General features: G+C 37.5%; 1 protein-coding gene across 6 annotated transcripts in view; it reads left to right on the top strand.

Moving 5' to 3' along the window:
* MYO6 (myosin VI) overlaps positions 1-16,774 on the top strand; it is a 148,699-nt gene that overhangs the window by 93,002 nt on the left and 38,923 nt on the right. For all 6 annotated transcript variants that reach the window (XM_016187611.2, XM_060205413.1, XM_060205412.1 and 3 more), the window contains exons 12-20: positions 207-351; positions 846-1,003; positions 2,170-2,261; positions 5,932-6,004; positions 6,792-6,919; positions 8,366-8,461; positions 8,789-8,962; positions 14,334-14,372; positions 15,656-15,749. In XM_016187611.2, the coding sequence (XP_016043097.1) occupies positions 207-351; positions 846-1,003; positions 2,170-2,261; positions 5,932-6,004; positions 6,792-6,919; positions 8,366-8,461; positions 8,789-8,962; positions 14,334-14,372; positions 15,656-15,749 (999 nt within the window). The remainder of the gene's footprint in view (positions 1-206; positions 352-845; positions 1,004-2,169; positions 2,262-5,931; positions 6,005-6,791; positions 6,920-8,365; positions 8,462-8,788; positions 8,963-14,333; positions 14,373-15,655; positions 15,750-16,774) is intronic.

Genomic DNA, 16,774 nt, shown 5'->3' on the forward strand with positions numbered 1-16,774 from the left:
CATGAGGGTCTCCCATTACTATGGCAGTAGGTGTATCTGACAAGGGTGGCAAAATTAAAAGTTAAAAAAACAAAACAAAACAGAAACCCCAAACAAACAACTATTCTATGGGTTTATATAAGTGAAGTATACTTCTTAGAAATGGGTTTTTGAAATCGGGCATACGTCACACTTATTAACTTCAACTCTAAATATTCTTTTGTTAGGTGGTTGTAATCTGAAGAATAAATCTGCTCAGTCATTAGAATATTGTGCTGAATTACTGGGTTTGGATCAAGATGATCTTCGAGGAAGTTTGACTACCAGAGTCATGCTCACAACAGCAGGGGGCACCAAAGGAACAGTCATAAAGTAAATGTCTCCCTTGCTTTGTGAAAATTCTCCCCTGCCGGGTTGTCAGGGAAAAGCTAGCTTTGAAATGGTTGTACTTTTTACAATGAAATTTTATATTTTACTCTGAAAATAGGAGTTGTTTATGCTAATCAGTGTTTGACAGCACCAGATCATTTTCCCAAGTGTTTCAGAACTGTGCTTTTTGAGACAGTTCTAATAAATAGAATTTACACAAAATAGAATATATGTACAGTAGATTTTTATTCTAAAAACCGTTATTCATTAAGAGACTTTTTTTGAACCTAGCTGTAGATGTTTCCTTCTTCTGTTACAGCATTCTACCTAGCCCCATTTAGCTGTATCTGTTCACAAACGAACTTAAAAAAAAAAAAAATCTGTTTATTTTGTTCTTCATAGTGACTACACTTAGATAGTCTTTGACCTTGGGTATCTGACTTCTTTTCACAAATATTACTGTAAAGAATTTTCATTAGCACGCTCTCCTTTTACAGGGTGCCCTTGAAGGTGGAACAAGCAAACAATGCTCGTGATGCCCTGGCAAAGACTGTTTATAGCCATCTTTTTGATCATGTGGTAAACAGAGTAAATCAGTGTTTCCCATTTGAAGCATCATCCTATTTTATTGGAGTTCTAGATATTGCTGGCTTTGGTAAATATAATTTTTGTTTTGTAAAGTTGCATTTGTTAGATCTTTATCCTGTTTTTACCATACATAAGTAAAACTAAAAAAAAAAAAAGCCTACTGTAATATCTTTTAGTTATAGTTCGATATGTGTATCTTATTTCATAATATGATTAAAATAGAAAACAGCTACTTCAGCGAAAAATTAAAAGATAACTGATTGAAACCACGATAGTCAGACAGCATCCCTGTACTCTGAAATTAATACATCTGGATAGAGCTAAAATCTCAAGTGTTACTATAATGAGAATTAAGTCATTAAAAAATTTGTAATGTGGAACTGAATATAGCTTGACCTCACATATGTTGGTCACCTTCATAATTTCGTATAAAAATTCATCATTCCTGTTCATTGTCAACAGAACCATTTCTATTTAATTTTTCCACCAAATGAATAAAACCTCAGAATAAATAGTTGAGAAGAGCTGCAGATCTTTGCAAGCAAACATAAACGGGGTTAGCAAAATCTGAGTGCAGCTTTGTTCTGAATGATTATATTAATCTAACTTTCTTTTATCTTGGGCTTTATCAAAATGTGTGTTTAGGCTGGCTGTGTAGTGTGTCTTCCTCTTCTATAGTTTGCCTTGGCTAAAAGGGAACCTTGAGTGTTTGCATTTGGGAAAAGGGGCAGTTTTGTGATGTGTATTTTAAACTTTATGATAAAACATTTTTTGTCCAAAGATAAACCCTCACTGCTGACTTTGAGCATTTATTTCCTGGTCTACACTAGGTTTAGCGTAATATACATACAACAGGTTCAACGTAATAGGATCCCTTAGTTTCATAAATGAGTTGGCCTCCAAAATATTTTTATTTAACTGTCATTTTACAGACACAGAAAAAAACTTCTCAAGACACTTTCATTTTCAAACGTGTTTGTTTTATTCAGTTTGCTTTAATATCTGCTTTCAAATATTGTTACAACTGACTTACATTTTATATCTTACTATGTACCATTTATCTCACCTGACACATGTTGTTTTTATTAAATGAAGCAAGGCATTTTTTAATACTTACCTTTAATGCCTAACAGAATTTAAATCTTAACATACTGATACAATAAAATTTTATACTAAAGTAAATTTACAGCATGTAGCTGAACTGATGGTGACTTAATTCTGGTTTTGTTTCAGAATACTTTGAACATAACAGTTTTGAGCAGTTTTGCATCAACTATTGCAATGAAAAACTTCAACAATTTTTTAATGAAAGAATTCTAAAGGAGGTAATTTCTACTACATTTTAAATTTCAGAACTGCATTAAAGGGCTGGGAGATGGCTCATCTGGTGTGGGAGAGGCCACACTTTACTGTGTGCAAGGACCCAAGTTCAAGCCCCCAAATACCACATGGAGGCACCATGTGAAGGGGAAACTCCATGAGCTGTGGTATAGTGAGTGCTATCCTGTCTCTCCTTTTTTTTCTTTCTCTATCTCCTTCTCTATCTCTTGCCATCTATCTGGAGGAAGTAGGGCGGGGCGGTGGCAGAGGGGGAAAAGAGTCTGCTGTGAAAAGTCTCATCAAAGTCTTTGGAGGCTAATTAAATTCCACAGGAACAGAGACATCTGCCACAGTTACCATGATTGATGTGAAGAGACCCAGAACATCAAAGTTGCCCAACAGTGGCTTAACTACTGCACAAGCCCCTCAGATATATTAATGATACATTTGAATCTTAGGGACCCAGCAGAATTTGAACAGGTAGCTCCTCTGGAGTGGACATTTATCTGTACTCACACCTTTCACTAGACTTAAAATCTTGCTCGTTTCTTTTTCTGGTTCAGTTGTGTATATTCCTAGGTTGCCAACGACTTCATGCTTTCATCCGTCACACCCCAACTTGACACCTCTCACCCTTGCTCTGTGCTGCTCTATTTCTACTCAGTTATGCTGCTATTCTTTTGACCCCTTTGTGTGTGGCAGGAAAACAACCACAGTTGGAGATTTCCTGGAACGATTAGTCTAGACTGCCTCTGGGCAAGGCTTTTCTGGTCCCATTCCCATGACCACTACTTTGTGGATTGTGAATGGTGTATCTTTGGCCAGACAGATAGATCTCAGGTCTACTTCCTGACACTGCTGTTAGTAACTGTGGGCACGACTGACACCAAGTCTGGGGGAATTACTTGGCACATTTATTTTTTGGTGTGTGTGTGTGTGTGTGTGAATGTGTGAATGTGTATATGTGTGTGTGTGTTCCAATCCAGGTCGTATGTGGAAAGCTTGTACTCTACCATTTACTTCCCTGGCTCTTATAATTGGTTAGCCTACAGAGTAAGTAAAAGTGTTTTTGGATCAGGTCCACCACGTTTTTTTTCCCTACTTGTATTTGAATTCTCCAGAATTTTCGTATGGCAAACTCATGACTTTCTTTTTTGAGCAATTTCAGATATATTTTATTGAGGAAATGTAGTTGATTTAAAAGAATATCTAATGCAGCCTTGTATTTTTTAAAAAATTATATTTATTTATTCCCTTTTTGTTGCCCTTGTTGTTTTATTTGTTTTATTTTGTTGCCCTTGTTGTTGTTAATTGATGTCACTGTTGTTTGATAGGACAGAAAGAAATGGAGAGAGGAGGGGAAGACAGAGGGTGGAGAGAGAGACAGACACCTGCATCCCTGCTTCACCACTTGTGAATTGACTCCCCTGCACGTGGGGAGCTGGGGGCTCGAACAGAGATCCTTATGCTGGTCCTTGCACTTTGTGCCACTTGCGCTTAACCAGCTTTGTATTTTAAGATGAAGGAAATACTTCCCAGAACAATTCAGTGATTTTTGTGGGTCTGAACCTGCCTTCTTGACTCCTGGCTCATAGCACTCTATTTTTTTTTTCCTAGCACTGCTATGAAATAGCTTCTGTACACTACCCATTTTTCTTTTCTCTCTCTCTCTCTCTCTCTCTCTCTCTCTCTCTCTCTCTTTTTTTTTTTTTTTGCCTCCAGTGTTATCTCGGGGGCTTGGCACCTGCACTAGAATCCATTGCTCCTGTGGACATTTAAAAAAAAATTTTTTTTTGGATAGGACAGAGAGACATTGAGAGAGGAGGGGAAGATAGAGAGGAAGAGAGAAAGACACCTGCAGACCTTCTTTACCGCATGTGAAGCGACCCCCTACAGGTGGGGAGCCGGGGGCTGAAACTGGGATCCTTACACCGGTCCTTGTGCTTTGTGCCACATGCATTTAACCTGCCGCACTACCGCCCCATTCCCTTGTTTTTATTTTTATGGGTTTCCCCTAAAACACATTCCTGCTTCTGTATATTTTACTTATATCTTGTAGTTAAAGTTAAGCCACTTCTGGTATAAACAAACAGATAAAACAAGTACTTGTCAGTTAAGATAGTTTCTCTGAAAATGATTATCCAGACACATTAGTTCTTCCTGATTGAGTGAAGTTTTTTTTTTTTTTTAATATTTATTTATTTGGATATTAACAGAAATTGAGAGGGGAGGGGAAGATAGAAAGAGAGAGACTTGCAGACCTGCTTTACCAGTCATGAAGCTTCCCCTACGCAGGTGGGTGCTGGGGGTTTAAGCCAGGGTTCTTGTGTACTGTGACCTGTGCACTCTACCAGGTGTGAACCGCCCCTAATTATGGGATGTAGTCCACTGCCTGGCCTTTTAAATTTTAAATTTCAAGAAGATACCTGACTTATATTGAGAGACTGTATTTTGATTATTAAGTTGTGTTTCCAAATTCCATTTATTTTCCTCAGTAATATATAGCGTGTATACATAAATATACGTATCACTCTGCCAGTATGTGTAGTTTATTACTGTTTTCTGATTTTAATGCCTCTGAAAATGTTGAAAGTCTGTTTAACATACCTTTAAAAATACTCACTTTTGAGAGAGAGGACCAGAACATTACTTGGGCACTTACAATGCCCTTGATCAAACACAGGGCCTCATGCTTGAGGGCCCAGTGCTTTAATTCATAGGACCACCACCTAGATTGCTACCTGTCTTTGAAAAATGATTTAGGGCTCTTGAGGAGATCATAGAGAAATATTTTATATCAAAAAGGAGCTAGTTAGTTGAACTATTCTTTAAACTTGCAAACAAGCATAAAAGCAAGTTCTAATGTCTCTGTGTATCTCAGGGGTTGGTAAATTGTGGCCTTTGGGACAAATCCAGCATAATTCCTGTTTTTGCAAATAAAGTTTATTGAAAGACATTCATACTACCTCATTGATTGTTAGCTGTGGCTGCTTTTATGGTGCAGAGACATAGTTGATTACTTGTCACAGAGACAGTATGGCCCATTGCTGATAATATATACTGTTTGGCCCTTTAAGAGAAAGCTTTTGCTGAGCTCAGATTCATTTTAATGATGTTTGGCTTTAAAATGCTAACAATATTGCAAAACTCTGATCTTTCCTTATAGTTGAACAGTTAGGAAAAGATAATTTTATTTATTCATAACTTGTGCATTTCTTCTTCTTCTAGCGTTTGCCCTTCTTCCGTAGCCAGTCAACAGCGTCAGGTTGAGCCTGATGTCTGCTTGTTGCTGGCTTTGAAAGTGACTGGGATCCATGTGGATTCAGTCGGCTAGGAAGGATCCTCAGTTTCCCCAATGAATGGGTACTCACGGGATGCACCACGGGAAGGTCGATCCAATGCATCCTGAGCAACAATAGCTCTCCCTAGCTAAAGAGAAAATGTACATATCTACAGAATGGAACATTATCATATACATAAATCAGATGCCAACCATTTAATTTTTTTTATTTGTTTTCCATCACTTTAGGGATTTTATTCCCTAATATTTTGTGAGATTCCTTAGCCCCCCTCCATAGTTGACAATCTAAATTTATGGTCAGAAATGGCACAAAATGAGTCTGTTCTGTGTCACATAGTATTTCCACATCTGTAATTATGATTGTTTCATTTTAGGAACAAGAACTCTACCAAAAAGAAGGTCTAGGAGTGAATGAAGTACATTATGTGGATAATCAGGACTGTATAGGTAGGTTTTGTTCTTACTTTACTTTTGGTTACTATGGGAAGATACATTACATGTTCCCCTCCTCTCCCCTCCCCTTCCCTCCTTCCCTATCTCTAAAATCAACTGATAGGTAAGCCATAGTTTTGAAACTCACTTGACAGACAAGTCAATAACTTAAGTGCCTTGGACAAGATAGTATTATAATATATTAAATATATATTATTGTAATTTAAAAAATATTTTATTGGGGTGGGGTGGGGTTAATGGTTTACAGTGCAGCTGTCTACACATGGGCACGATTTCCCAGCTTCACATCACAGGTGTTTGCAAAACACTCTTACCACTATCCTAGGACCCCAGTCTCCCCTCCCCCTCCAAGTGTCTCTTTTCCAGTTCTTCTGAGAAGTCCCTTGATTTGGTACACTACACCATCCCCAGTCCATCATTTCACCCTGTTGTCTCCCTTTCTGACGCTGTCGCCTGAGTTCCACCTACATGTGAGGCCATCTGGTACCCACCCCTCTATTTCTGACCCATTCCACTTAACAGTTTTCCTGGAGGTTCCAACCAAGGTGAGGCAAACACTGGACTTTTAGTTTCTGGTCTAGTATCTAGGCCTTTGATAGTTCACCTATGTTGGTCATATTGGTCTGTTCATTTTCCTTTTCCTTTCCCTATGTATTTGATTCTTTTGTTGTTACATAATCTGTTCAATTGTTTATGACTACTCCTTTGAAATTTGCGATCAGTAAATTGTCCCTGTAGCTTTAAAATAGTATGTTTCAACCTTCTTATATTTTGTTAATAGATTTGATTGAAGCAAAATTAGTGGGAATATTGGATATTTTGGATGAAGAAAATCGTCTTCCCCAGCCTAGTGATCAACACTTTACATCAGCAGTTCACCAGAAGCACAAAGACCATTTCCGTCTCACTGTGAGTTTACCCAAAATTGGAACTGTGTGATAGGAACAAAATTGTGCTAGAATCCAATGTTAGACAACCCAGTAATTGGAATAATAACTTATGGAAGATCTAGAGCAACTACGATTTATCCTGCATAACTTCTACAAATGGACATTTAGTTTTCATGTGTATGACTATTGGAAAAGCCATGACATTTTTGCATAGACAAACAGAAAAAATACATCATGACTTTTCTAAAGCCTATGGGTTATATATGTATGTATGGATGCATTAATATATTTACTTTTAAATTTTTCCCACAATGATAACTTAATCAGATCTCCTTAAATTGATCAAGATTATATCTACCAATCTAAAATGTACAGATGATTTATCTGCTATTTCAGTGTTTTCCTCTCTGATCAAAGTGCTTTTCATAATTTTTTTTTTTTTTTTTTGGTAAAATGTGGTCTCAGTCTTGGACTTTGAGTATATATAGACAATTAGTTCTCATCACTTTTTCTTCAACTTAATGTTCAAAATATATATTTTTTGTTCTTGTCCCTAATTTATACAGTTGCTGGAACATGTGTAAAATTTCTCAGTTTTCTGTAAAACATTCTCACCTCTAGCCTCTGGTCTTCAAAATATTCTTTCTCATACACTGAAAGAGGCCACATTTATCTCTCGCTAGTTACGCTGGAGTTGTGTTTAGCAACCTGAATGAATTAACATTACATTTCAGATAATGTCACACACATTTTTTTTTTTTTTTTTTTTACTTTATCAGGGGGTGGTTAGTGGATTAGTGTATTTCACACAGACTCGGGCTTATTGTGTAGAGATGTTAGGATGTATGGCTTCAAGTAGTGGGTGGGTACTTCTGCTGAGTTCAGATTTTTCTTGAGAACAACAGTGCGTCTGGGCCTTAGCTGCACCTAGGAATCACCTGATGTAAATGAACTGGACTTGGGGCAGGTTGAAAATTCTCCAAGTGATTCTTTTTTTTTTTTTTTTTTTGCCACTTGGGAAGCTCTCTCCAGCCCCACCCATGTGATGACAGGGCTTGAACCCTTGCACATTATATAGTATGTGTGCTCAGTCAAGTGCACTGTCTTCCAACCCCCTTCAGGTGACTCTTAATTCAGCAGTCAAGGTCAAAAGAACCATTCATTACTCTGGACATAGGCAGTTTGAGTTATAAAATGCCTACTTATGTTTTATATGTTTGTAAATAATGTGTGTAGATTTTGTGGTTGGCTCACTTTTTTTTTTCTTTCCTAAAACATTAGAACCAAATATTAAGTCAGTTTCACTGGCACTTTTAAGACCATTTGACATTTAAAAAGTAGTATAATTGGAGGTAAGTATGAAATCTACCCAATGATTTTTAACTATTTCACATCCCAAATATTTTCTAAGGGATTCTGTAATATATTTTTGATAATTGAATAACTGATACATACTGTGTTTCAGATTCCTAGAAAATCAAAGCTGGCAATTCATAGGAACATCAGAGATGATGAAGGCTTCATGATCAGGCATTTTGCAGGGGCAGTGTGCTATGAAACAGTGAGTATAACTTTGATCAGGAGAAAGTCATTGGATGTTGAAGCTGCACCAGACTGTATAGTAACCTTTAGCTGCATCTGGCTGTTACATTTCAGTTACATAAAAAATAAATAAATAAATAAATAAATAAATAAATAAATTCAGTTCCTAGCACACTAGCCAAGTTCCATGCACTTACTGTCCACATTGACTATTGGCAATTGTATTGGAAAGTGAAGATAATAGACTATTTCTGTCATCCCCCCAAAATTCTTTTGGACAGCTGCTAGGTTAAGGGTTATTACTGCAAGGTAGACTAAAACATTTCTGTGTATCATTTCTTTTTAGACCCAGTTTGTGGAGAAAAATAATGATGCCTTACATATGTCTCTTGAATCCTTAATATGTGAATCCAGGGATAAGTTTGTACGGGAATTATTTGAATCGTCCACAAACAACAACAAAGATACTAAACAAAAAGCAGGAAAACTTAGCTTCATCAGTGTGGGAAACAAGTTTAAGGTATTTATATTAGATAAATCATTCTAGACTTTTTGTTACGTTTAAATTTTGTTGTTTAAAAATCTGTTGAATAACGTAGATTACTACCAGATCTCACAAGCAGGGTCAAAAGAAGATCCTGTATTGTTGATGTTTATCTTCAAAACAGTATAAAGTATGCATAGCAATTGAACATACCGATCTACCTGTAATTTAAAAAATGTTTGTTTCTTGGTAGTTGGCATGTATAATTACTTCTGATGTTTCTTTGCTGTCTAGTTGACCTTCAAACCTCCTTTTTCCCACTTGTTTTCTGTTTCCTTCCTTATTCAGCAGTTTTGTTTTAGTTGGAGTAGTCCAGCTCAGGATGTCTAGTGAGGACTAGTTGAGTTGAGAGATAAAAAGCAGGCACAGCCAGGGGCTTCAGGTAAATGATCATCACCTTTGTGGACTCCTATGTATGTATATCCATGAGTGGCTGCTATGTTCAAAAGAACCAGTGTTAAGTTAATGATTCAGTTTGTGTTAATGATTCATCTTTGGCTTGTTTTCTTTCACAGTGCTTTATGGGTATGCTTAGTACATTAAAATTTGACTAGAGCTTTTGCAAAAGATAAGTGCCTTGTGATGCAAACCCTTCAACTTTCTTTTTTTTAAAAAAAAAATTAATCATTGAGCGCATTACTTTCTTTTTCTTCCTTTATTTCTCTTTTTTTTTTTACACTAATTTTGAATCAGAAGTGTGTTCTTTGAAGTCTGTCAAGGAATTATCATTTGATGTATCCTAGAAATGGAACTTAACTAATTGTTGAGTATTTAGCATCAAAATAGATAACTTAAAAAGTTTTTTTTAAAAAAAGACATTCTCAGAAATTTATTGATTAACGAGAGATAGGAGAGAAGAAGAGAGAGAAACAGAGCATAGTTCTGATACATGTGATGCCAGGGACGAATTTTGGACTTCATGTTTGAGAGCTACCTCTTGGACCACAGATAATTTTAAAACTTGTATCACAAGTTTAATAAATTAAAATTGACAATACATAGAACAAAAAATAGAATTACTTTCTTACATTGCACAAAATATTATGACAAACATCTCATATATTTGATTATGCTTACTTTACATATATTTCAATGCTGTGATTAAAAATAATACTTGCTTATCAGATTGTATGATACTAACAGTATAAATATTCTGAAATTTATTGTGAATGGACTCCAGATAACTAGCCTGATAAAACCAAGTTTATAAAAGCTAGATTTTAAAAAAGATTTAACATAGCTGTAGGATAAAGTTCATTGTAATGTGCACTCAACCAGGTCCCACAAGATAAAGTTCATAATACACTTGTAGGCTACTAAGTAAAAAGTCTTTAATTTTTTTCCACCAGTTACATTAATTGAGTTTTTAATTCTCCTAAGCATTATTTTCTCTCTTGTATGGACTAGTATTATATTGCTGAATATATATGGTAAGAGAGGACTTAAAAATACTCCCTCAAGGGAGTCGGGCGGGAGTGCAGTGGGTTAAGCGCACATGGCACAAAGTGCAAGGACCAGCATAAGGATTCCAGTTCGAGCCCCTGGCTCCCCACCTGCAGGGGAGTCGCTTCACAAGCAGTGAGCAGGTCTGCAGGTGTCTATCTTTCCCTTTCTCTGTCTTCCCCTCCTCTCTCCATTTCTCTCTGTCCTATCCAACAAAGGACAACATCAATAACAACAACAACAACAACAACAACAAAACAAGGGCAACAAAAGGGAATAAATAAATAGAAAAAGAAACACACTCCCTCACGAGGGATAGATAGAAACAGGCTAGGGGTATGGATCGACCTGCCAACAACATCCATGTCCAACAGAGAAGCAATTATGGAAGCCAGACCTTTCACCTTCTGTACCCCATAAATATCTTAGGTCCATTATCGCAGGGGGATAAAAAAAATAGGGAGACTCCCAATGGAGGGGATGGGATATGGAACTCTGGTGGTGAGAATTGTATGGAATTGTACCCCTTTTTCTCCCACCATCTTGTCGATCATTATTAAATCACTAATAAAAAAATTGTACATTACCTATATGAAATGAGTATAATTCATTATTTTCCCACTGTAATATTGTAGTAGCATTGCTGACAAGAACATACTTGAAATCTTAGACGACAGATAAAATTTGGATTAAAATATTTTATGCTGGGGCTGGGTAGTGGCATACTCACTGCCATGCACAAGGACTCTTGTTTCAAACACCCAGTTCCTACCTGCAGTGGGGGTGGCGTGGGGAACCTTCAGAAGCAGTGGAGCAGAACTGTAGGTATCTCTTTTTCTCCCTATCTCCTCTTTTCCTCTCAATTTCTTTCTGTCTTATCAAAACATTTTTATACTGAGCCATGAAATGTCTTAACATTGCTTAGCAAGTTGTGTTTTTCAAATTAAATAGTTGAGACTTATAATAATGATGCTATTATTAGTAAAGTAACATGTTTTTCTAAAAGTTTCACTGAAACACAATTATCAGTAATCTTTTAAGTTTGATAGAATAGTAATTGATTAAATCAAACCCAAGGTATGGAAGGCAATAAAAACAAAACAGGTAGCATTCAGTTTGCCAAAAATCACTGAGAACCAGAAATTTTTTATTCGACTTTTTCTCAGCTTACGGGGACATAGTTCTTTTACTAAGAACTATGTTTTAGAGAAAATAATTCTTTTTGATGGAAAACTCATTGTCATGTTTTTATACTTTAAAATAAAAAATACAAATAAAGCCTGAGCTGTATAAGACTGCTTAGTCGGGAGCTGGGCTGTAGCGCAGTGGGTTAAGCGCAGGTGGCGCTGAGCGCAAGGACCGGCATCAGGATCCCAGTTCAAGCCCCCGGCTCCCCACCTGCAGGGGAGTCACTTCACAGGCGGTGAAGCAGGTCTGCAGGTGTCTGTCTTTCTCTCCTCCTCTCTGTCTTCCCCTCCTCTCTTCATTTCTCTCTGTCCTATCCAACAACGATGACTACAACAACAATAAAAAGACAACAAGGGCAACAAAAGGGAAGATAAATAAAATTACAAAAAAAAAAAAGACTGCTTAGTCTTCCACATTATGGTCCTTGACTGCTATTCTTTACTAATTGACATTCTTTCCCTTCTCTGAAATATTCTTAGTTTGTTTTTGTTACTTATATTTTTCATACTTAATCTTCCTTTTGGGGAATGAATGGTGTACTTGTAACCTACAGGTTAAGAAGTCTGAGATAGATGACTTTTTCTCTTCCAAGTTAGTAATTCTTAAATTTGCTTTTTAGTTATGTTGTTCTCCAAACTGATTAAAGCTGTCAAAACTTATCAGCTAGGTAAATGATGGGGCTTGTAGCTTTTTTTTTTTCTTTAAATCTAAGGACAAATGTTTTCATTTAAAGAAAATTAAAAAACCCTTTATTATCTCTCTCTTAAACACACGCGCACGCGCACGCGCACACGCACACACACGCACCATGGATGAGAAAATGTAATTTGATCTAATCAGGGGACGTACACATACACACACACCCCATGGATGGATACACACACACACACACACACACACACACCCATCCATGGATAAGAAAATGTAATTTGATCTAATCGGGGGAGACAGACAATATATCTAAATTCTATCAGAACAGAGATTTCTTTTTTCCTTTCTTTCTTTCTTTCTTTCTTTCTTTCTCTTCCTCCCTCCCTCCCTCCCTCCTTCCCTTTCTTTCTTTCTTTCTTTCTTTTTTTTTTGCCTCCAGGGTTATTGCTGGGGTGAATCCACTGCTTCTGGAGGCTGTTTTCCCCATTTTGTTGCCCTTGTTATGTTGTAATAACTGTTGTTGTTGTTGGATAGGACAGAGAGAAATTGATAGAGGAGGAGAAGACAGGGAGAGAAAGATAGACATCTGCAGACCTGCTTTACCACTTGCAAAGCGACCACCTGCAGGTGGGGGGGCCAGGGGCTTGAACCGGGATCCTTACACTGGTCCTTGTGCTTTGCATCATATGTGCTTAACCCACTGCACTACCACCCAGTCCCCTAGAATAGAGATTTCTAACTGTTTTATTTAGTATTTGTATTCCTAACACCCAGATTAGATTAGACATTGCTCATAGTAGAAATTTATTATCTCTTGAATAAACAAATCAATAAAGAGGAAAAAACAAACAAGTAAGAAATTATAATTTGGTATTAGGCCTATATTGAAGTCTTATGCCAATAAGAACTCTTGAGATTTTGGGCACATTATTTGCTTGTGTAAACCTCCGTGCTATCACTTTATAAAATGAGGCTCATATGCTTAGACTTACTATGAAGATTAAACATGTTACTGCCCCTGAAAAGCTTTAGGCAGCATCTGACTCTTAGAAATCACTAAATTATACTTGCCTTTGATTACTAGCTACAGATGATCCATATGTTAATTTAATAATCACCATCATGACTTGCTCCATGTAAGTAGTAATATAAGCGAAAAATTAAGTGATAGCATTAACATTTTGAATCAGAGTAATTATAATCACTTAGTTATATTAAAAGCAGGAAAGCATGTCAGTTTTGTAGAGAACATGCTTTTAAAAACAATTGAAATGTGGAAGATTTTAAAATATTAAAAAGTTTTCTATAACTAGGCAGGATAATTTTACCTCTGGTAATTATTATAAAGAATAATTCTGGAGACCAGGCAGTAGCACACCAGGTTAAGCGCACATAGTACTAAGCAAGGACCCTGGCAAGGATCCAGGTTTGAGCCCCCAGCTCCCCATCTGCAGGGGCGTTGCTTTGCAAACGGTGAAGCAGGTTTGCAGGTATCTCTCTTTCTCTTCCCCCCTCCTTTCTCAATTTCTTTCTCTCCTATCCAATAAAATGGAAAGAAATGGCCCCCAGTGGCAGTGGATTTGTAATGCTTGTACCGAGTCCCAGCAATATCCCGGGGGGGGGGGGAGAATTATTCTAATGATTAGGATTAGTCTACATTTTAAATGTGTCTCGCTTTTATTACCTCATTTGCCCATACTCTGTGACACTCTTGATTTTTTTTTTTTACTGAATACATTCTCAGCATTTTCATTTAATGTTTCCTTCATTGCCTGTATATCTTTCCTCATTCATCCCACCAGCACGTGTGCATGCTATGTTTTTTCAGCACTGCTAGTTTTCACTTTTAACTGATCAAATTCTATTATCAGTAAAACAGGCTATTGCTTTTGACATTACTTTAGCTGTATATTTTGCACGACACTGCTAAGAGCTGTGTATCAGATAGAGTTGAATTGTGATATGTCAGTATTACTGCATGCTATTTTAATCTAATGTCGTAGAGCTAATAGTAACTTAAGAGATTGTGTACTTTTTTTTTTAACAAGCTGGTTTTCTTCTACAGACACAGCTAAATTTACTTCTGGATAAACTTCGAAGTACTGTAAGTTCACTTACGTATTTCTCTAACCCCTCTCTTCAACTATGACTCCTAACTGCCCAAGTAGGCACAGTAAATCTGGAATAAGTACAGAGGCACTTTGTTTTTTAGTTATTTTATTGGGCGTGGGTAATGGTTTACAGTACAGTTGATATATGGGTACTGTTTCTCATCTCTCTGTGACAAGTATTTGTAAAACACTCCCAATCTAGGTCTTTTCCACCATCATGTAGCAAGGATGCCAAAAGTGCAGTTTTTTTAAAAAAAATTTATATTTATTTATTTTCCCTTTTGTTGCCCTTGTTGTTTAACATTGTTGTGGTTATTGATGTCTTTGTTATTGGTTAGGACAGAGAGAAATGGAGAGAGGAGGGCAAGACAGAGAGGGGGAGAGAAAGATAGACACCTGCAGACCTGCTTCACTACCTGTGAAGTGACTCCCCTGCAGGTGAGGAGCCGGGGGCTCAAACTGGGATCATATGCCAGTCCTTTTGCTTTGTGCACACACCATGTGCGCTTAACCCGCTCTGCCACCGCCTGGCTCCCTCAAAAGTGCAGTTTTAACCCAATTATCCTTATAAAATGTTCAACTTTTAAAATTGTCATTTTGGATACATTTGTTATGAAGAAAAGTTGCGTACATTTATAAAGCAATATTATTTTATAAGTATATAGAATTATCTGTATGTTACTAAATTGTAGTTTTAGTAGAAAACTATTATGGAAGAAGGAAAATGTGGGAATTACTGGCATAATGTCTTAATTTTTCTTATGGAGGCAAATTATCATAAAATACCTTTTTATTTTTTCATATTTTAGGTAGAAGCAGAGAGAAACTGAGAGGGAAAGGGGTAGGGGGAGACAGAGACAGAGACACATGTAGCACCGCTTCACTGCTTGTGAACCTTTTCTTAATTCGCTTAAGGCAATTTGCCAATCACAGAAACATAGCATATCAATTTACTTAAAATTCAGAATAAGAATGAAATCTATATTAGCTTGTGAAGCATACTGTTTAAATATTTTACAGTTAAGTTTTTAAATCATAGCACAATTTTTGACATTGAAGTCTAAAAATAGTGTTTTCCTAATATGATTAATATATAATGCATAAATCCATCCAAAGTTTTAAACAAGAGTGTAGTAATAAATTTTTAAGTTCCTTGTTGATTATTTTAAACAAGGTTCATATATTAATGATAGTATACTCCCAAGATTTCTGGTATTCATAGAAATACTGAAGTATAATTATGTAAAACCAAAAGTGCTGTGTTTTTTTTCTTTAGGGATCAAGCTTTATTCGTTGCATCAAGCCTAATTTAAAGATGACAAGTCACCACTTTGAAGGTGCTCAGATTTTGTCTCAACTTCAGTGTTCAGGTATTTCCATATTTTTATTAACTGTATCAAATACGATTTGTCTAGTATTTTTTTCCCTTTACTGGGGGATTAATGTTTTACATTTGACAGTGAATGCAATTGTTTGTATATGAATAACATTTCTCAGTTTTCCACATAATACAACCCCCACTAGGTCCTCTGTCATCCTTTTTCAGGACCTGTACTCTCCCCCTCCCTACCCCAGCCCAGAGTCTTTTACTTTGGAGCAATACACCTCCCCTTCCCCTCCCCTCCCCTCCCCTCCCCTCCCCTCCCCTCCCCTCCCCTCCCCTCCCCTCCCCTCCCCTCCCCTCCCCTCCCCATCCCTCTTCTTTTTTTCTCTTCTTTTTCCTTCCCTCCCCTCCCCTCCCCTTCCCTCCTCCCCTTTCCCTCCCCTTTCCCTCCCCTTTCCCTCCCCCTTTCCCTCCCCTTTCCCTCCCCTCCCCTCCCCTCTCCTCTTCTTTTTTTCTCTTCTTTTTCCTTCCCTCCCCTCCCCTCCCCTCCCCTCCCCCTCCCCTCCCCTCCCCCTCCCCTCCCCTCCCCCTCCTCCTCCCCTTTCCCTCCCCTCCCCTCCCCTCCCCTCCCCTCCCCTCCCCTCCCCTCCCCTCCCCTCCCCTCCCCTCCCCTCCCCTCCCCTCCCCTCCCCTCCCCTCCCCTCCTCTTCTCTTCTCTTCTCTTCTCTTCTCTTCTCTTCTCTTCTCTTCTCTTCTCTTCTCTTCTCTTCTCTTCTTGGGGAGTTAATAGTTTATGTATAGTCTTTAACACATAGGCACAACCTCTTATCTCCCCTTGTTTGGTGTCAAGGAGAGACAATAGGATCCCAGTGTCCCTTAATACTTTCTTTTTTCCTGTTTTCCCAAAGCCCTTTGCTTTGGTGCAATATGCCACAACCAGTTCAAGTTTCATCTTATGTTTCCCTTTAGTGTTCTTTAAGTTCCATAAATGATATCATTCAGTGTTTGTTTTCCTCTTTCTGACTTGTCTCACTCAACACTATGCCTTCAGGTTCTGACCATGATATTGCA

Source organism: Erinaceus europaeus, chromosome 13 (genome assembly GCF_950295315.1).
Source record: "Erinaceus europaeus chromosome 13, mEriEur2.1, whole genome shotgun sequence".
NCBI lineage: Eukaryota > Metazoa > Chordata > Mammalia > Eulipotyphla > Erinaceidae > Erinaceus > Erinaceus europaeus.